This window comes from Nicotiana tabacum, chromosome 8 (assembly GCF_000715075.1).
Source record: "Nicotiana tabacum cultivar K326 chromosome 8, ASM71507v2, whole genome shotgun sequence".
NCBI lineage: Eukaryota > Viridiplantae > Streptophyta > Magnoliopsida > Solanales > Solanaceae > Nicotiana > Nicotiana tabacum.
Genome location: NC_134087.1, coordinates 145,718,905 through 145,740,833, shown reverse-complemented (window position 1 = coordinate 145,740,833; position 21,929 = coordinate 145,718,905). Strand labels below are relative to the sequence as shown.

Here is a 21,929-nt window from a genome sequence, read left to right as displayed (position 1 = left end):
ATCCAGAAAAAATGCCAATTTGTTAGATTTTGATGAATAACTTAACAGATAAGTAGACAAACATAGCATAACCTCTACCGACCGGGTAGAAAATCCCTGAAGAGCAGTAAGTATGAAAATCCGGCAAACTTCAATGAACAACTTAACAGATAGGTAGAGTAATAATAACATTAACTCTATCGGATTGGTAAAAAATCCTGAAAAGAGAAAGTATGACAATACGGTTGACTTCGATGAACAATTTAATCCGGTAAAGAACCCCCTAAAGAGTTTGTGCAGGTCCGAAGTTATTTTTTAAAGACATTCCGCTAAATTCACCTCCAAAAAGTTTGTTTTGCGTCAATCAACCTATTCCCCCGTCACGATAAGGTTCTACAAAGGAGTTTTTCCTTTCTATACAATATTTGAAACTTATTTAGCAAAATTGTTCGTATTTTGTATATTACCCGCCTTAAACAAGTTTTATTTATAATTTATATACAATCTATTATTAGTGCCTTAAATTATAAATTCTTTGCTTGGAAAAGGGCATAACTGAAGGAAACGAAATCCAAATTGTCCTTCCATCTAAATAAGACTCATTCCAGTTGTTTGTTACCTATTTTTAACCATAATTAATGCAACTCTTCTCTCTCTTTGTCATAATTACCTGTTTTAAGAAAAAAATAATGTATGGTACAATAGCATACGAAGTAAAAATAAATTTCAAATAATTAATACAAAATTTGATATATCTACAACAACATACATACTAAAAATAAATTTCATACAACTAATTATAATGTATACAACTTATTTACAAGTTATGAACAACTTTTATACATCACTCTTACCCAATTAAATACAGCTACAACATCATACAATTTAAATACAAATTTTTTATAATATATCTTTTGTATGTATTTTGTATATGATTTGTATATATTTTGTATGTGGTGTGTTCTTCTGCTTTTTCTTCAAATTTTAATCTGAAAATCCAGCCTAATCTAATCTAATCTTCACCAAATACCCTCAAAATCGTGATATGAACTCCATAGAATATTCTCAATCGTTCCCAATAACATCCAATCCAAATAATAATAATATTTTTTGAAAAATCCCAATTTGAAATCAAGGCTTCGAAGCTTTTTAATGACTCGTTGTTGTTCTCAAAGGTCAGGAGAAACCTCCCATGATCCAGTGAAATCTACACATCAACCTGTTGCTTTGGGAGGTGGCATCGCGAACTGTCCACCAGCAATTATTATCAGAGAAGTACAGAGTGAATAAGAACAAAGAGAGAGACGAAGAGAGATTATCAGAGAAAAAAAGTGAGGAAGAACAAAGAGAGATTATTGGGTAATTGGCCGAAGGTGTGGGAGTCAGTTACCAAATTAAGAGGCTACAATCAAGGGACACTCATTTAAAACTAGTTTGTATATAATTGATAAATTGTAAGAAGGGTAAATAAGTTTCATATATAGTATAGATAGGTAAAAATCCCCTCTACAAACCTAGTAAAAATGGCGTGTGGTAGCCATTATTTAAGGTGGTATTTATTTTTTATCCAGCAATTCTAATGTTGAGCAAAAATAGCTACTACTCTATTCAAAGTTAATATGAAAAGACATTTTTACCCTTTCTTCAACTATTTTTCTTCCCAAACCCTCGCTTTCTCTCTCTGCATCGAACTTGAGAAAGATCCCCTGACAACATTAGCTACTGATCATCCTCTCGGACATCAATTGTGTCCCAAATCTCAAACACAGCATTTAACACATTGGAAACGATTGAGATCCAGAGAAAAAGGAGAGAAAAAAAATCTCTCTCAAAAGTCAGAGAGAGAACGGAAGGAGCTAACCATTTGATAGAGAAAACAAAGAAAATGGGATTAATAGTTTCGAATTCCTTACTGCTCTTATAGAGTTGGAGATTAACGGAGACATGTCTAAACCATTTGAAGACAGGCTGTGCTACTATAGTCTTGAACTTAGAGTTTCAAGTTCAGAAAATAAGGACATCTAGTCGTGAACTTAGAGTTACAAGTTCAAAAGTTAAGGACATGTAGTCCTAAACTTAGACTTACAAGCTCAAAAACTAAGGACATGTAGTCCTTACAAGCTCATAAATTAAGGACAGCTAGTCCTGAACTTATAGTAACAAGCTCATAATTTAAGGACACTTGGTCCTGAACTTAGAGTTGGAAGTTCAAAAATTAAGGACACTTGGTCCTTAACTTAGAGTTACAAGCACAGAAATTAAGGATAGGTAGTCCTTAACTTAGAGTTACAAGCACAGAAATTAAGAACATGTAGTCTTGAACTTCGAGTTCCAAGTTCAAAAGTTAAGGACATGTAGTCCTAAACTTAGACTTACAAGCTCATAAATTAAAGACAGTTAGTCCTGAACTTAGACTTACAAGCTCATAAATTAAAGACAGTTAGTCCTGAACTTATAGTAATAAGCTCATAAGTTAAAGACACTTGGTCCTGAACTTTATGAGCAGAAGGGTATTTCGTTCGGGCGAATAAAAGTTTATTAAAGCAATGGCTAAAGACTAAAGACATTTTAAACAGTGACTTAAAAGTAAATACATATCGTATTAGTGACTAATTGTGCACTTCCCCCACAAACCCACAAACCCACAATGAAAGTATTAATAAGAAGAATAATTTGACTAATCTATCACTTATTAATTTTTTAATCTTTGTCTATTTACGTGGTTCTTAATTCTAGTAAAATTCATGTTAAGGGTAAAGCTAAGAAATTATAATTAGTTATCTCCTAATTTTCTATAATGACTGGGAACAACTAATTTAGTATACATAACAACTAAATGAAAAGGGATTTTTGGCCAAAAACATCCCTGCACGTCGATTGAACTTGTAACTCTCTAAAAAGTTCCAAATAAGAAATTACACCTCAGCAAAGACAGTAATGCTCCTTCGATCTCAAGAATAAATGCTCTTCACAGTAAATTACTTATCTTCATATGAACGTCATATTTAACAAAATCCATGGCCCATTGGGTTGACTTAAGTAGAAAACTGGAAGCAGCAGACAAATGTTTGTTGTAAAAATAATATGTAGCTCCCAACAGATTATCCATGGAAAATTAAGCTAGCATATAAAAATGATGATAACCTAATAACCCCCTCCACACAATATCCACAGGCATGACTTACAATAGCACTCAACAGAAAAAGCTTGATACAGGTTAAAGAAACTTCAATTAAAGAAGGGAAAATAACGTGGTTTGAGAAAGTCTTATTCACTGAAATCAATGCTGCCACTGCGAGAGCTGCTGGCGTTGCGACTATGTAAGGACAGGCCTCTCATGTGGCCAGAAAGAGTAGAACCCTCAGACTTGTTTTCTTGGAAGAACCGTTCTCTCTCAACATGCTTTGAAGGAGGTGGAGGTATTGTGACAGCTGCTCTTCCAGTGTTGTTTTCTTGCTTCTGTTCTGTAGGCGCTGGCCTTATAAGGGGACGATGTAGCATATTCCCTGGAACTGCAGATCCTAGCAATCCAAAAGTACGTTCTACTTGGCAGTCTTCATCTTCAGGCAGTAGCCGAGCTTTTCCTTTTCTTATTCTATGAAGTTGACCATAATGTTAGAAACCAAAGCAACAATAGAGTCATCCAAATACAAAAGGCTGGTTTTTAAGAGGTAACCAACAGCAATGATTCAAAGTTCAAAAAGAAACTACCAGTATATTTCTCACGGTTCCATGTGAAGTCTGACATTCTAAGAAGGCATACCTTCGGAAAAGCTGTTCAGCCTCCTCTTCTTCATCTGATTGCCCATGATCATGTGGATTTGATGTGGAGGTTGGCCAAGCAGAAAGAAGTGCATCATGTCTTTTGAGAACTCTATCAAGCTTCTCGTTCAGCTCCACTGCTTGGGAGACCACCTTTTCATCCCTGGAATATGCGAGCATGGATTAATCTTTGATATATGCAGAAAGATATGTAGGAATAGAGATGTAAATCTAAGCTCATCAAAAGAAATTAAAGGAAAGGACACGAAAATGTCCAACGCTCAAAAATCAGAGCAACAGTAATCAGCAGTGTTCATAATCTTCTTCGCTGGTGGCAGGTTGATGTGTTCCATTTCACTTTATCTTACCTATAAACATTTGAAAATAGAAATTATATCTGCAAAGTGTTTCAGAACTTTCTTGCTTCCACATCTGTTTCTCTTCAAATTTTCTGCACGGAATCTACAAAAGCCGATTAAATTGCATTGACTTGATTCCCCTCTTCTTGTTGTGTCTCTTTTTAGAAATTTCTGTCTCTTGTGCTTTACTATTGTAGCACTTCCGATTCTTATATTGCATTAATTTGAATTGATAGTTCATTCATTCTTGCTGGTATCTTAGTTAGATATTTTGCATGCTTGCTCCGTTATTGTACTACCCTATTGTAGCTCTTTGCTGGTTTAGTGGCAGTGAAAATTTAGCACCCCTTAGACTATAGTGGCTGTGGTGAGCAATGATAAAGTAAGGTAATATCCTCGGTTGGGGTGGGGGGTAGGGTGTAAGGGAACCTCTAGGCTGAGAGTTGGGTCCTGGAGCATAGGGGCATTGACGGGGAAGTCTATGAGTTAGCAAAGATTCTCCGGAAGAGGAAAATCAATAGCTTGTGTCCAGGAGGAGGGGGTGGGTGGTGGTTGGGGGTGGGGGGGGGGGTTTAGGAGGAAGAATGGAGTAAGCATCCTAGTTGATAGGGAACTTAGAGAGCTAGTGGTAGAGGTTAGGATGGTGATGACAGGTTGATGGCTATTAAGATAGTTGTGGGAGGGTTTACTTTAAACATAATTAGTGCTTACGCGCCTCAAGTGAGTTTGGACGAGGAGCTTAATAGGCGCTTCTAGGAGGACTTAGATGGGTTGGTGCGGGGAATTCCGGACACCGAGAAACTTATCATAGGAGGAGATTTTAATGGACACATTGGGAAATGGAAAAAAAGGGTTGTGTCTAGTCTACCTAGGATCGGGTGGGAAGCCTTGACTGCTTCCCACTAAGGACAAAGCTCAGGAGTTGGGGCAGAAGTTGTTGGCTATGGGAGCCTAGAGGAGTAGTTGGACGCAAGTTGTATGTGAACCGTGACAGCAAACTGTATTAGAGAAGCTGCGAGAGAGGTGTTAGGGGTCTTGAATGGTTTCTCTGGTCCACAAAGGGACAGGTGGTAGAATGAAGAGGTCAAAGGAAAAGTGAAAGCCAAGAAAGCAGCGTATTGAATCTAGTAAAGAGCATAGACGAGGTGGAGAAGAGGGGTAACAAGGAGTGGTACAAGAAGGCTAAGGAGGAGGAAAAGTTAGCGGCCACAAGACTGCAGCATTTGGACGTTTGTATGAAGAACTTGGGGAGAAAAAAGGGATAAGAAAATGTACAGGCTGGCCAAGGTGAGAGAAAAGAAGGCTTGTAATTCGGATCAAGTGAAGTGCATAAAAGACAAGGGTAGAGTTTTGATGGATGAGGCACAGATTAGGCGGAGATGGCAGTCATACTTCCATAAACTCTTGAATGAAGGAGAGGATAGGAACATTGTGCTCGGTGGTTTGGAGCACTCCGTGAGTCATCAAGATTTTGGATACTATAGGCGCACAAGAGTTGGAGAGGTCTAGGGAGCTAAATGTAGGATGAGCAGGGTAGAGCGATTCGGCCAGACGAAATCCCTGTATAATTCTTGAAGAACGCGGGTAAGGCAAGCTTGGAATGGCTCTCTGGGTTGTTTAATGTCACTTTTATGACGAAGAAGATGCTTGAACAATAGAGGTGGAGCACGATGATTCCGTTAGTAAAAGAACAAGAGTAATATCAAAAAATGCAACAACTATAGGGGCATCAAGCTGTTAAGCCATACGATGAAAGTTTGGGAGAGGATGACAGAAGGGAGGGTGAGAAGAAGTGTGTCTATTTTCGAGAACAGATCGATTTCATGCTGAGTTGGTCGATTACGGAAGCCATTCATCTTGTGAGTAAATTGGTGGAGCAGTATAGGTCAATGAGGAAAGACTTGCATATGGTGCTTCATTGACCTAGAGAAAGCATATGATAAAGTCCCGAGAGAGATTCTACGGAGATGCTTGGAGGTTAAAGGTGTCCATTCTTACATATTTTGAAACCTAGACTTGGGAAAGGCGATTTTGGCGTGAAGACTTTCATACAAGACTTTGGGGTAAGTGATTTATACATTTTTGGTATTATATCAAGAATCTACATGGATTATTAACACCTAAAACATGGAATTTTGAGGGAAATTTGGGGGGTTTTCCTACAACTTAAGAGAGTGAAAATCGAGGATTCGAAGGTCGATTTAGACTTAGTTTTGAAATCTAATCACAAATTTGGACTAGTGGAGTTATGGGTAGTCGGGATCTACCCCTTGACTCGGGTTCTGACCATGTGGGCTCGGGTAGACTTTTGTTGAAATTTTAGGAATTATGCAAGATTGAAGCTTTATTGTTTGGAATCAAATTCCTATAGCTTTATCTGATGTTATTGAGTTGTTTTTGGCTAGATTCGAGCCGTTCGGACACTGATTTGCATGGGAAAGCGTATTTGAAGTATTGATTTGGCTGGTTTGAGGTAAGTATCTTGCCTAGCCTTGGTTTGAGACACTAGTTGCTTGAATTGTTGATAATGGCTACGTACCGAGGGTCACGAACATACGGGGGATGAGAATGTGTGCGTGCACCGAGTTTTTATCCATGCTTAGGGTAGTGCTTAGGCTATGTTATGCCTTGAAATGAATACTAAGCTTCATGTTATCATGCTTCATATGTTTGTACCCCTTTGTGAGCTACTTGAATTATGCTAGAGATCATGTGTAGGTTAATCTCCTGCTCAAACATGATAACTGCTATTTTGTGGCGTATATGCCTAAACTGAGCTATGGTAGCACACTCTGCACAAGCATACACTTTATCATGTCACTTTTATCAGTCCATGAGTATGTGATTTAATATCCATTGTTTGTATGCTTGTATTCTTCTATGTCTCTGTGTGATATGGACTGGATTGCACGTGAGTGATCCGTGCGGTTTGAATAATAATTGCACGTGAGTAGTCCGTGCCATTGTTACATTAAGGGACGTGAGTTGTCCGTGCAGCGTGTGGATAAGGATTCATCCCCTAGGGTCGTCCTCTCATGTTTCTCTCTTGATGACATACACGCAGTATGAGAAAAACTAATCAGTGTTTGATTTTTGCATCTCTTCTCTATTTGCAAATACTTTGGGTGTATAACATATTTTTATCGTATATCTTCTCTATATGCTAGTTTTGAAATTTCTACATGCCTCTTTATGCATATCTTCTCTATATGCTAGTTCTAAAATGTATATACGCCTCTTTATGCATATCTTCTCTATATGCTATTTTGACGGGAAGGTGAAGGCACGGTACATAGCTTCTCTATATGTTAACTTGCGCACAATGACTTGGTTCTTAATGCATATCTTCTCCATATGCTAATATTGAAGATCCTTTGATGATAAACGCATATCTCCTCTATATGGTGAGTTGTTAAAACTGTTATAAGACTTGCCACATCTTCTCTATGTGCACTGATTTGGTTATATCTGTGTTTATGGAAATACATAAAGCAAAACTACTCTATATTTATATCAAAAGGGACCTAGATTCCTATTAGGTAAAAGCAGGTTCATCTTGGAGGGGCCGCAACCTTGTCTTTAGTATCAGGGTCTGTGCACGCGGCGCTGGCCGCAGAGCATAGGTTGATTGCGCTGACAACGAATACGCGCTGGGGCGTGACCTGTTGGCATCTGCCTGCGGCTGGGCGCTAGCGAGGGCCATTGATGGGGCGACATAGACACAGGCACACTTGTCACTTGGCACGGCCAAGACCACGAGGTCGTCCATGGCATTAGGTGTTGGAAGGCTTTCCAGGGCGCTATGAGGCACGTCCAAAGGGGTCATGGGGCATGGCTGGAAAGCCGCCCATGATATTAGGTTCACATATAGAAATCTAAGTAAAGGGCAGCCCGGTGCATTAAGCTCCCGCTATGCGCGGGGTCCGGGGAAGGGTCGGACCACAAGTGTCTATTATACGCAATCTTACCCTGCATTTCTGCAAGAGATATAGAAATCTAAGTAATTAATCAAAAAAGTAGTAGTGTTATACGAGATTTAGGAAGGGGAGCACGGGTTCACATGAACCAACCCCCCTTCCATGTGAATCTCCCCCGCCCATACATACCTGCCCAAATTTGTAAGTTAAGGGCTGAGGGGGTTTCAATATCTCGAAACTTTCACGCTTTATATCGAAGATGGAAAATTGCATCATAGTTGTGCTTCTTATTATACTTCATTTCACGTCTTCCACAGTTAGTTGAAAGTCTAGAGTCTAGCACTAATTAAAAAAGGAACTCCAAAGGTGAACTCCAGCTTATTCATTTTTCCTTGTTATTGTACTTGTTCTTTAAATTTTACTTTGGCTTTCCTAATGAAAAAAGCTTAACCTTCTCTTTCCATCGTAAATGAACCTAAGCATCAAACACTTTGATATACCACATGGAATGGGAAAGAAACAAAGCAAACTCTAACGAAATCCTTCCGAAGTGGGTGTAGAACCAAACTGATGCCCAATTTCGCATATGGGACCCCTTATACAGATGTATCTCAAATATGGTACTCTGCTCTATCACTTACCCAGCATGTTCAATAGAAAACAAAAGGGTCTATCAAGAAGTCATTTGGTGCGAAAGAAAGTGGTTCTCCTTGCTTCTACACTGACCACCACATAGCAATTGAATTCAGGACTCAGGAAGCATTACCGAGAACTTATAGCAAGATGCATCACACGTTGCTTTTGAAACGAACATTGCTCCACAAGATCGAGTGTGAACTCATCCTTTGCTCCCTTCAGGAAGAAAAATAAAAGAAATTACAGCCCGTACCTCAGCATCTCCTAGGTGCTATACTTTACTAATATTATCTTACCTTCTCCAAAGATAAAGGAAAAAGAAATTACAGCCAAAACTGCTTATCAGAAAGGAATGACTGAAAGCTGAGAACTATACTACCAATATGTACACGTTATATGATTTTGAGTCTATGACCATATTGAACCCAGACGAAAAATGGCACGTTTTAATTGGACTTAGTGTATGCACGTTAGACATTGACAGTTGGCTTAAATATATGCAAACATAATAACTCGAGCAATCATACATCATGTCAAGACAATGAACTAAATACAAAATCTACTTTCTTCCAGGTATGCCAGAAAAGAACAGATCTCTGACAAATAATACCTCTTGAACGAAGAGCAAATCGAACAAAATTGCCTGGACAAAACTTGTGTCAATGACAAGTAACCATTTATTTCAATAGCTATAATACCATAAAATTATCACTAAAAATTAAACCTTAGGTAGCAGAATTGGTAATGGTGACTTGAGAAAATGATTCCAATGATACCAACCACTGTACATAACCCTATTAAAGAACGTAGAAACTTACAGATGTTAGATTACCCCCGACATACCTCAGGATGCTGAGTGTTGACGGTATCAAGGACTTCCCTTAGAACCTCTAGGGCAGCGGCAGCCTTCTGTAGGATACTGCATTATACAGAAGCTCTCTCACTAAATAAATTTAACGCCTAAAGATTCAACAAAAAGGTGAAGGCTAAAACAGCTTACAAAAAGTTAGAAAAAAGGAAAAAAAAAAAAAAAAAAAAGAGGAAGATTTTAACTCCAAGCATTTGCGTTGCACATCAGGGTACATTTGTGTTCGATTATTTGAAACAAATCTACTTCAGCAGCCTTCTTTTCCAGATTTATTGGAAGACACGTGACTATGAATTGTATAATCATCAGATTGGTTACAGATTTCTAGTAACGCAATATTTCGTAAAGGTCCCATCATATTAAAATTCACTTAAGAGTATGGTGAAGCAGCAAAGTCAAGAACATATGCAAATAAATGATGAAGAAGAAAAAAAACTATGAAAGAGGAGAATGTAAACAGCCCAATGCTGCAAGGTAGTAAAAAGGGAAGGAGTGATGGAACTATAATAACAGAGAGAAGAAATTGACGATAAACGGACCTCAAGAGAAGTGAAGAATGTTGATCTTTCAGGCTTGCTCGACTTCTGATTTTCTGACTACTTCGTTAGAAGGGAAGAGTACAGGCTCTCTATGGATAGTTTGGTTCTGGTTCTTGATCCTCGGGGTTTAGGGAAGACATTTTTTTTGGTTGGGTCTTTGTTGACATGAGACTATGCAACAGAGTAGACATGTCAAACCCCCTTTAACCTTGGGCACAAACCCATTTAGGTTTTACTTATTAATTAACATTTCTATGAAACAAGAGCTGGTGGGAACCAGAGTGTAACATTTTGGATAGTCTAACATTCTGTATATCATTTTTAAGTTTCTAACTCAAAAAACTTCTAATGACATCTTAAATCATGTAGCTATATAGAAAAGAGTCATAAAAAGTTGCTATAAAAGTTCCATAAGAGCCAGAATATGAACGGAACTTTCTCGTAGAATTTTAAATTCCTATTCCTCCAGGTGCTGGCTCGGCAGAAGCATCCATCGAGAGAACAATCAGGATGCAGCCTGCACTAGGAATGAGGATATAGAGAGCAGAGAAAGGACAAAATGAGCATTTTCTTCTCCATTTAGGCCACAAATCAACAGAGGAGATGGCTTTATTCATCAATGTCTTAAACTTCTAAGACTACCTGGTACACTAAAACCAAGAGAACTGTTTTAACGAATTCTTTTCATTCTCCCATTAAAAGTATGGCACAATATGGCATTTACCTGTTGTCAGGAAATTTTTGAGGCTCTGCTTGTGGGAATTTTATTTCACATCTAGGAGAGACATGATCATTGTCTCGTTGATTATGTTTATTCTCATTTGCGGGAGCATGCGGTTCGGAGGAGACGAGAGGTCTTTGAGGAAACTGCACGCCTGCACTCTGAAAAATCAAATCTCAAGCATTACCAAAGGGTATTAAGAGTTCTACACCATCATAAAAGATAGCAATTGTGCAGATAATATGTTACTTGTAAAGAAGAAAAAACAGGATCCAGAAAATTTACAAGTAACTTGCAGTACACATTGAAAAGGTATATTTTTTTAACTCTCTACTGACACATATTAGATGACTTGGCTCCCCGCGTGCCATTGAAAATACAAAGTTGAATAATTCTTTCAGAGAGTAGGGGTAAGAAAACCCTTCAGACAATAACCATGAGAGTATGGGTCCAATATTTATGTATAGCAATAAACCAAAAGTCATATTGTTCAACCTTTCATATCAAAAAATAGAATATCCAAACAAAATGTAAGCAGACAAATCATGATGTTCATGAACAAAAATAGCAGTCAACAGAAAAATGCCCAAGACATTTCTCTACGGGAATCCAAACTTTGAGAGAGGAGGCCCCACACAACAAAAGAGATCACCATGCAAACTGAATGGAGGCAATGATATGACTTCCATTATCTCCTTAACAACCCCACCGCAACCCTGGATTCTACTAGGAGTGTGACGACCCGACAGGTCGTTTTGAGCTTTAGCGTTGCATTCGGTGGTTTGAGACTTTGAGTAGCTTCATATAATGTATTATGACTTGCGTTTTGATTTTCGATTGGTTTGGGATTGATTTGGAAGAATGATTCTCGATTTAGAAGCTTTAAGTTGGAAGAGTTGACCAAGGTTTGACTGTTGTATAAATGGACTCGAAATCGGGTTTTGATGGTTCCGATAAGTTTATATTATGATTTTGGACTTGTACGTATGTTCAGATTTGGTTTTGGAGGTTTTTGGAAGAATTCGACACGATTTGTCGAAAGTTGGCAAGTTGAAGAACTTAAGAGTTCATAGGTTTGACCGAGAATTGACTTTGATGTTATTGGACTCCAATTGTTGTTCCGAGACTTTGGATAGGTCTATATAGTTGAATTGAACTTTTGTACAAAGTTTGGAAGTAATCTGAAGTGTGTAAGTGTGATTCGGACACTTTTTTGAATGAATGAAGATTTAACAACTTAAGAGAAATTCTATCCGGTGTGAGCCTCGATTTTTTGTTGTGATGTTCCCGTGGGTGCTTTGAGCCTTTGGATAAGTTTGGATAACGTATTTGTACTTGTTGGTATAATTGGATGGGTCCTCGAGGGGCTCGGGTATGTTTCGGATTATTGGTTGAGAGACTAGTCAAGTTAAGGATTTGGAGTTTGACTACGGTCAATATCAGGTCAAGCACCTCTTTTCAGTGTTTTGTGTGCACGAGCATGTTTAGCGTGTCTTAAGATTGAAATGCATATATGGTTTATGTCCGGGAGGTTCCGAATGAGTTTTGGGTGCTAAAATGAAGATTTTGCGATTGCTGATTTTTCAAGTGCAACAATTCCAAAAATACCGGTTATGTCCCTAAAATTTTAGACTTTCTTTAAAACTTCAAAACATCATATCTCTCTCATTTTAAGGCCAAATTGGGTAATTCAAAAGGCTATCTTGGGTGTAATCTCGCAAGGATTATGTTGGGCTTATCAAATGTGAGTTTCGGGATCATCTAGTATCTGATTCAAGCAGGGACAGCTGCTGCATTTTTTTTACTTATTTCGGGATTTAGTCAATTTTTCTCACAAAGTTTTGGAGCTCGGGAAGAGGCAATTTGTGAGAAAGTTTTCATCTACTTTCTCACAAAGTTTTGGAGCTCGGGAAGAGGCAATTTGTGAGAAAGTTTTCATCTACTTCATTGGGGTAAGTAAACCTAACTCGAATTTATGATTATAACATGAATCTATTGTTGATTTTGGCTCTAAATCAAGGAATCTTAAAGAAGAAAAGGGGGTTTTGGCTTGAAAGAGAAGAAAGCATATTTTTGGGGTTTTGGCAAAACTTTTCTAAAGTGAAAAATGGAGATTTGAACCTCAATTTGGAGTTGGTTTTGGATAAAACATGTATATTTGGACTCGTATTGGAATGGGTGTTCGGGATTTGTGAGTTTTGTCGGGTTTCGGGGTGCGGGACCCAAGTTGACTTTTTGGTTGATTTGAGTATTTGATTAAAGATTCGATCTTTATCATTTGGGTTTGATTCCTATGACATTATTTGATGTTATTGAGTTATTTTTGGCTAGATTCGAGTCGTTTGGAGGCCAATTCGCGCAGGAAAGCGTTTTAGAGTATTAATTTGGCTTGTTTGAGGTAAATATCTTGCCTAATCTTGTTGAAGGAATAACCCTTAGGATAAGACTTCGTTTGTTAATTGAAATGTGTGAGAAGCGGTGTATATACGAGGTGACAAGCATATATACGGGTGCTATGTATATTCATGATCGGGGTAGTGTTTAGGCGGAACTTTGCCTTTATTTGAATATTGTGCTTCATGCTATCATGCTTTAAAGGTTTGTATGACTACGTGAGTTCCATAAATCATGCTAGAGATCATGTGTAGGTGTTGATTTCCTATTGAGCATGATGTTTGTTGTTGTACGGCGTATCCGCCTGATTTGAGTTGTAGCTATACACTCGCACATGCATACACCTTAGCATGCTATATTCTTCCATCCATGAACATGTGATTTGATATCCATTATTCGTATACATGTATTCTTGTATATGCCTTCTGTGTGAGGGACTGGATTGGCAGCACATGAGTGGTCCGTGCGGGATGAGCTATTCTGGCACGTGAGTTGATCGTGCGGTAATATGATTATGGCAGGTGAGTTGTCCGTGCGGTTATTATTGGCACGTGAGTTATCCGTGCAGCGTGTGGATAAGAATCCATCCCCCTAGGGTCATTCTATCATGTTTCTCTCTTGATGATGTACGCGCAAGTTGTGAGAAACCGACGGGTTTCTAGTTGACGTGGTTTATGGAATTTGGATCCTTGGTTGGACTTTGCATTTCTTCTCTATTTGCAAACTCCTTGAATGTATACATGATTTTACTACATATCTTCTCTATATGCTAGCTCTGAAATGTATACATGTCTTTATACATGTCTTCTCTATATGCTGTCTTACCAGATGAGATGGTTCACGGTATATATCTTCTCTATTTGTGGATCCGTGTGTCGTGACTTATTTAATCATGCATATCTTCTCTATATGCAACTATAGGAGGATTAATTGATATTTCATACGTATCTTCTCTATATACAACTGTTGGAGGACTAATTGATATTTCATGCACATCTTCTCTATATGCAACTGTAGGAGGATTATTTGATATTCGTGCATATCTTCTCTATGTGCAGTTGTGGAAGTATTATTTAATATTTGACTCATATCTTCTCCATATGTTGAGTTGTTAAACTAGAATAGTACCTGTGTATATCTTTTTTATATGCAATTGTCGATGTGTTTTCTAATATCAAATGCATAACTTCTTTATATGTTGAACTGTTAAGAGACGGGCATACATCTCCTTTATGTGCATTGTTTGGTGGTACCTGTATTTCATGTTTAAGACTCTGATTCCATTGTTGGGTAGACACATATGTTTTGAGTTGTACATATATATATATATATATATATATATATATATATATATATAGTGAGTATCCTTGACCTGAGATCTCGTCACTACTTCACGGAGGTTAGTTAGGATACTTACTGAGTACATGGGTCGGTTGCTCATACTACACTTCTGCACCTTGCGTGCAGATTTTGGAGCTGAGCAGTTGTGGAGGACGAAGCCTTGCATTGGAGATGTATCAGCGTTCCGGATTCAAGCTACCTTTGTTAATGATAGTTTAGAATTTCATTTCCGTTTATGAAAACCTCAAACAGATATTGTATTTATTTCTCACATCAATTTTGTAAATCTAAATCATAGTAGCTCATGACTTGTACTACCAGTCCATGGGTTAGTCGTAGTGAATTCTTTTGTGGTTTTACTTATAATATTGATGATTTCTCCTCGTAGTAGTAACTTATACTGTTTGGCATACCTAGCGGATTATGTTAGGTGTCATCACGACTTGGTGGGGTTTTGGGTCGTGACAAGGAGGGAGTCAATCCAAAGGGAAAAGCACAAAACAAACTACTTTTGGTTTGATCTCTTCCGTTTTCTACTTACTGTTACTTTGGGATTGACCATGGAGCAGAATAGGATATTCTTTTATGTCCAAAAGGCAATCCACATAATACGTTTAGAATCCACAACTTATCTTTTTAGTGTATTCTTCCTTAGTTCAGGTAAGATTTGATCACTTCTTCTCTAGTTGTATTAATTTCTACTTTCGATGCTTATGCACATCTGAAGTCACAAGGTTGAGCGACAAAACTGCAGGTGGTGGCTAAATTTGTTGCACATCCATACCTTTTTTAATACATTAGAAATTTTTATAAACACCAAGTTGGTGTGACTATTACAATGTGATTCTAAAATGAATATCATTAGAAACCCCAAAAATCTATCCGACTCTCTAATACAACACAATGATTTTCTGCTTACACCAAAGGTGTACTTGTAAAAGAAAAGAGATCTTTGATTCTTTGTACTCAATTCTGGAATATCATCCCAGTTGCTTGATTTTTTACAGCATTGTTTCACTTGACACCGCATAAGCCACAAGACAAGACCAGGCTACAACTAGCCTTCAGCCCAAAAAGGTTCTGACAAGATCAAGTAAGCCTTACTATCACTAAGTCGAGATGTAAGTTCTTTCCTCCATTCTACATGGCTAGAGGAGCATGAACTTCAGGAGTTGTCTTTAAATACAATCCGCATCAGTAATGTTAAGAGTTATTGAGGACTTGGGTTCCAAACTTCATCCATTGAGCAATGGAACTACGCGAGCTATTTGGGGAAAATACATTCTGAAAGTATAAAACTAGAATGAAATATTTTGTTGATATGGTTTTAGCATTTTTTTGAGAATGGTGACATTTCATTCATCAGCACAAAGATTATGCTGGCAACAGTATTTACAAGTTACAGCCCTTGTATACTTTATAAGGCTTCCAAAAATTGTAAAATAGATTCTGCATCTTCTACAAAAAGCTCATTACGCCAAAAGTGAGAAAATTTAAGATACAATTCATTTTTACTACTTGTATCGAGCTACTCTTATCTCCAAAACACTGCTATTTTTTTCCTTGTTCTTCTCTTTCTTTACTAGATCTACTGCTCCTTTTTCTTCCTTCCTTTCTTCTTTACTTTTCTAATCATAAAAGAACCTTTTACCAGTTACCAAAATTTTCATAACGCATAACTTGGTCAAATTTCTCAGTTTTCAATAACCTTGTGAAAAATTACATCAAAATATATGTGCTAATTTTGAGTTTGCGTAAGCACCGAGCGTAGAGTCAATTAGTTAAAAAACAGATGATGACCATCCTCAAAATTAAGGAGATATAATTAAAGGATTTACACGCAACACCTAGTCTCTTCAACTCTTTCTTTTCTTTTTCAGTACAGTACAGATAGGTCAATGTTTCTCAATAGAATACTGTTATATGTACGGTTAGGGAGAATCTACCTACCACTAACTCATAATATGCAGAATAATACTGAGGGAACCTCCCAGAAGCTCCGCCAAGAGAAGTCTGTGCAGCATCCAGAAGAAGAAATATCTTTTCTCTTACAGGTAGATCTGACTATATACAGAGAAAGCAAAAATTAACACCCCCTTAGATATTAGGAGCAATTGCAAGACCTGAGCATGAAAAATTTAAGAACACAAAAGGGGAGGGGGGAAATAAAAATAAAAGCTGAAAAATTGCAGACCTTTTTCTTTACTATCTTCACAAGTACCGGAAGGATTCCTGTATCAATAACCTGCTTATGAACAGGTTCTCCGATATTGTTTATCAACATTTCCAGCAACTGCAGTATTAAGTGACAGCCCAGTAAGTATAACCAACAAATGAAGTGTCTTTATAAAGGCTGCTAAACCAGCAAAAAGATTGTTGTACAATCAACGGGACAACAAAATTTCCAATCAGATGGAAAATGTTGGAGAATCTAAATGCACTGACATTTACTGAGAAGAGTTGTGAGTTTGGGCTTTTGCTTCCCAGTCGTTTCTTTATAGCTTTAACGACATCTCTGGCTTGCCTGCTCAAATCAAAGCAATATCATGTCCTTGAGTCATCAATAAGATGCAACCTAAATGCTTGGCAGAAATGTAGCTAACTATGGCTTAGTCATAGTTCCTTAGAAAACTTATTCAACACAAAAATTGGAGTACCACACCAGACTAGCAAGAACTTGGTTTCCACAAGTGAAATGGGGATTTTTAAGAATTATAAAAACTGGATGAGTTTACATTCATTAATCCTAGTAAAAAAAATTCAGCATGTAGTTCCTACCTAGGCATGTCACAGGGACCATGCAAATGAGGGTCTCTATTAACTACATATATTAAACACATAGTAAGGAGCCATAGAATCGGTACCTTTTTTTTTTTTTGGACAAGGTACTTAGAATAGTATTTCGTTGGAGAAACTAGCAAAGTACCACAAAGAATTAAAATTGGCAATAGTAAAGAAACTTGCGAAGCCAACACCTTTTAAACATAGGGAAAAAGTAGTTTCAGCTTTCCCTTTGTTATTGTACTACTTTGTACCAGCTTGGTACCTTACTGTAGCAAAATATGAGCTTAGGGAGCTCCATTATTTTTTTCTCCTTTTTTTTCATTTGACATTAGATACTAATCATTTTCAAATAATGAAGTTCTTATTTAAAAGGAATGTTCCCAAATTCTATAAGAATCAAAATTAAAAGAAAACGTAACTGTGCCAGATAAAGACTTTATCTAACAGATTTTATACTGGCATGTTTTGCCCTTCTTTCAATGAAATTTTCTTACTTTATAAAAAAAAAAATTAAAAAAAAAAGGGAAGACTTTATGTAACAGATTTAAACTTCATTTTTGGTAAAGTAATAGCTGAAGGTACTAGTACTACCGCCACTCAGTAAAAAATTTGAGAGGGAGTTGAAAGAAACTGCCATACTTGTGATCATGTGCAACCAATTCACATATTTCAATATTTTTTGTCCAATCTATTTCAGTGAGTTTGTCACTTGTTGCAGAATTAACAAGCTCTGCTGCCATTCTCCTTATTTTCCAGCTGGAGAAATGAGAATTTTGTCAGAACCTTCATAAATCTTTAGGAAAGTAAGCTATTTACTTCAAGGGGGGAAAAGAAGTAGGCAAAAGCTCCTCTGTGAGTTAGAACCATCTAAGTACTTAAAGGTCCCATCTGCTGCTAAAAACCCAAAATTGTTGGATCAAACTTAATACCATGCTCAGTTTGCAACATACAATCTATGGGCGCAGGTACAAATATTGCAAGTAATCATTTAGGTGCTAGCACATTTTTCTACGACATAAATGAATGAGATTTACAGCAAACTGAAAGCTGTTTCCCCATGCACCACATCTTACTGGAACTACTACATGTTAACTAGATAAAAACAACCAATTGTTGAGATTTCTTCAACACAAATGGCACAGAACCTTTCTTATTTTTAATATTTTTTCCCACAGAGGGAGTCCTTAATATTTTTAAAAGAAGTGCAATGTAGTCTCTGAAGATTGATTTCCGGCAATTTCATTGCCAAACTTTTATTGGTTTAGTCACCCATGTGGGCACCTTTCAAGTGATCTCTCCAATCCTGACATAATTGGAGAAAGAGGTGAACTTTTTTTTTTTTGTTAATAAGGAGAGAACTAGAAAAAACTGCTTAAAATATCATCTGGAGAGAAAATGGATGATCTCGGTTGCCAAGTTTGGATCTGATGGGAAGGACAACAACGAAGCCAAATAGAAGGTACTAAATGCAAACTATTATGCAGGGACTACATTGAACTTTCTAAAAACACTTCTATTTTCCAGTTGTCTCATAGCAGCTCAGAAATCATGTCTACAAATCTAGCCAAGAACTTCCCTGCGATATATGCTACTTCATCTGCAAGATGCACAACAGGAAATGAATCCAGAAATATTTAATGTGGATAACGTCATGATATTCAGATACCAAACTCTCAGAAGACACAAAGGCCAGATAAAAACATGTAGTTCACATATCAGAAGACTATTGTGGCAAAATGGGCACAAAACAAATGGGACGTGTGCTGAAATCTACAGACAAATGCAACAGAATACAAGAGATTATGCTTATGGAAGTTACTCAATGCTTTGTTTTCGGAATTTTTTTGTGTTGTGTGTGTGGGGGGGGGGGGGGGGATGTACTAGATCCACGAGGTTATGCAACCACAAGAAGCACAAAAAAAATCCATTGCAAATGTAGTAAGAAGGCGCTAACCTTCAAATAGTTGTGTGTAAAATACTTATTAATAGACAATGACATGGTTATACAAATGCTAACGACCCTTGTTTACAGGGTTGTTGTGGGTGCCACTTGGGTCGCACCACCTCAATCAAGAACCCTGATCTAATTTGTACCACCTTCCGAAGAAAAAATGGTGATCCAGTATTCCAGTTAATACTGTGCTATTGATTATGAAAGCCCTGTCTAAACGACCCAAAGATGACTGCATAGTAATCTATAAGTAACAGCAGCAAAAAGCTCCTGGATCAGCTATCCATTAACTCTAAGTATTTGTGCCATAGCCAAGCTGCTAAGCACTAAATCCCCACCCCAAATTTTAAGTTGCAAAAAAAAGGAATATAAAGACATAAAAAAATAACTTATGTAAGGAAAAGTATCTCCAATAATCTATCCAATCTCCTAATATGGTCCATTTCAGTTTCATCTCAAATAAGTGGCAATTTTCCACCCTGCTTATTTTTTCAAAAGCATTTATATAAGCATCGAGAAGCTCATTATCTGTATAACTTTGTAGTTTGTTCGGCATAACACATATACAATTTGCAGATTTGAACTTATCTTTGAAATGCACATGTAATCTTTTGAAGTTCGACTTGTAGAAGGGAGCATTTGAACAATGAAACAAAATAGCCAAAGTGAACAAGGTTTGGAAGGATTATCTTCCACTGCCATACGAAGAAGTGAGCGTGCAATCAAGAATGACTTATTCAATAACAAGTTTCAATTATTCCGCTCAGAACTACACTCTATACCGATGAAAAGATTAACACCCTATCCCTTCCTGTACCAGAAGTAAAACCAGTTTGGTTGCTGCAAAATCAACATATAGAAAAAGAAAGCTAGATGAAGATGCAACTCCTGTACGGACCTCTTTAGTAAGAAATAAAAATTTTACCAGGAAAGTGTTTTCTATATAAGTTAATTGTCCCAATATAAAGGTAAGTTATTTTCCGTTCTACTCCTACAAACATATGAACATTGATTCCCTTTCTGCTACTTAGAATTGTCTCCAAGTAGCACCCACCCACCATGTCTCATCTTCACCTCTATTTCACTACCAACTTAATATCCAACCAAACATCCTAGATTTAGAAATCAAAAAATCAGTTTACGTGATCAAATAAGATAATGACACTAGCAGCGCCCAGAATTATTTGGCTAATTCAGCAAGAAATCCAACAACTAGTTGCTTCTCAAATTAGCAGCCAACAGCAATTGTTCCTTAAAACAAAAAGAAACAAAAAAAGAAACAAGTAGAGTATAATCATTTAACACGCATACTCAAATTAATCTAACACAAGTCGTTTTCAGTAACTTCCCACTTTATCCATCCAAATTCAGATCTCACAAAAGCATCTAGATGAGAGAAACTTCCCATTTGAAAAGGGAAAACACCTTACTTGCTAATAGAGAGAAAGAGCAAATGTTCTCGAACAGCAAACTCCTCTAGAATCTCTCATAAATTAAAGCTACCAAAATCTTCTTTTTCCTTTATAAAACTCTGCTTTCGAGATCACTGTACAAGTCACGCAGCTTTATGTACAACGCTTTCCACGAATCAAGTGTTTATAGCTGGGTAAGTTTTTCTATCTTTTTAAATACAAAGAGAAGAGATTCTTTTATGAAAGTGATAATTTCGTGGCTCGGCACCGACTTTCACCCCGAGCCTATTGACTTTCGATTGAACCTAAAGTGACACCGAATTTGTCAGAAAATATTCACCAAGGTTCAAAATGGCACGGCATAGCTATTTTTATGGCTGGATATCCAAAATTAGCCACTATCACTAATATTAATGATTTCTAGCCATTTTAACTTAAAATATATATAATTGACATTTTTGCCCTTCTCCCTTTAAACGTCATGTCCTGTTAGTAAGTTTTCTTTTTTAAATCCCTATTTTTTTAACAAAATCTATTAGGCATAGTGCCTAAGGTTAGTTTTTATATATATCTATATGAAAAATAAAAAATAAAGTACCATGAGATCTTACAAAATGAAAGGTAATAAGCTTTGTGGAATACATGATACCTATTACCAATTTTGAGCTAAGTGGTGCTCAAAATTAGTAGCACAATTTATCCAATGAATGAATGCAATAATTGAGCTACTAAAGCAGTAAAAAAGATGAATACAAACTACCCATGTAAAGTCATTATTCTTGCAAGTCCATATAGTCCAAAGTATGCAAATACTCATTACGGTGTGAGACTTCATTTCCCCTCCTATTTGAGCAACGTATTTTTGCAATAATCTCATTCCAGCAGTACCAACAACAGTAGCAATGGCATACGCTAATTCCAATGTCCAGCAAGCTGAAGCACTAACGGGCACACATTGTTGACACAAAATTGCGTGTGACTTCCAGTTGCAATTTGTTGAGTTTGATGCATAAAGCCATTTGCAAGGTAGTGTATTACTAAAAGACATTGGGTTGTCAATCCACAATACATCCATTAACCTCATTACTCCTCGCAAAAACATGTACACCAACTGATGACCACGACAAAAAAACTGGACAGTAATCCATTCTTGCATTCCAAATGTGCGAGAGTGGACACAAGTACACTCTCCCATGATGGATACAGTATCAACACAAAACAAGTTCAGCTACTGCCTTGTATAGTAGGCCCAACTAAAACAGCCAA

At 37.2% G+C, this 21,929-nt stretch overlaps 1 protein-coding gene across 3 annotated transcripts; it reads right to left on the bottom strand.

The window, feature by feature from the left end:
- Nucleotides 1-3,034: 3,034 nt before the first annotated feature.
- Nucleotides 3,035-21,001, bottom strand: LOC107803174 (TOM1-like protein 5). Of its 3 annotated transcripts, none has more exons than XM_075219730.1 (10): nucleotides 20,682-21,001; nucleotides 17,940-18,056; nucleotides 16,962-17,040; nucleotides 16,711-16,809; nucleotides 16,467-16,580; nucleotides 10,785-10,942; nucleotides 9,497-9,572; nucleotides 8,784-8,869; nucleotides 3,743-3,904; nucleotides 3,035-3,574 (listed from the first exon to the last, which is right to left on the bottom strand). In XM_075219730.1, exons 2-10 carry the CDS (start codon nucleotides 18,038-18,040, stop codon nucleotides 3,247-3,249), a joined length of 1,203 nt encoding a protein of 400 aa, XP_075075831.1. In that variant the 5' UTR covers nucleotides 18,041-18,056; nucleotides 20,682-21,001; the 3' UTR covers nucleotides 3,035-3,246. The 3 variants fall into 3 exon arrangements, with proteins under 3 accessions (XP_075075831.1, XP_075075832.1, XP_075075833.1); XM_075219731.1 differs by having other exon boundaries at nucleotides 20,677-20,997; XM_075219732.1 differs by lacking the exons at nucleotides 16,962-17,040; nucleotides 20,682-21,001.
- Nucleotides 21,002-21,929: the final 928 nt, after the last annotated feature.

Excerpts from the sequence above, each read along its gene's own strand:
- LOC107803174 (XM_075219730.1), bottom strand. The coding sequence starts at position 18,040 with ATGGCAGCAGAGCTTGTTAATTCTGCAACAAGTGACAAACTCACTGAA. Across the intron at positions 16,581-16,710 it reads TGAAGATAGTAAAGAAAAAG|TCAGATCTACCTGTAAGAGA; the intron begins GTCTGCAATTTT and ends CTCTGTATATAG. Across the intron at positions 3,575-3,742 it reads GCTGAACAGCTTTTCCGAAG|AATAAGAAAAGGAAAAGCTC; the intron begins GTATGCCTTCTT and ends TCAACTTCATAG.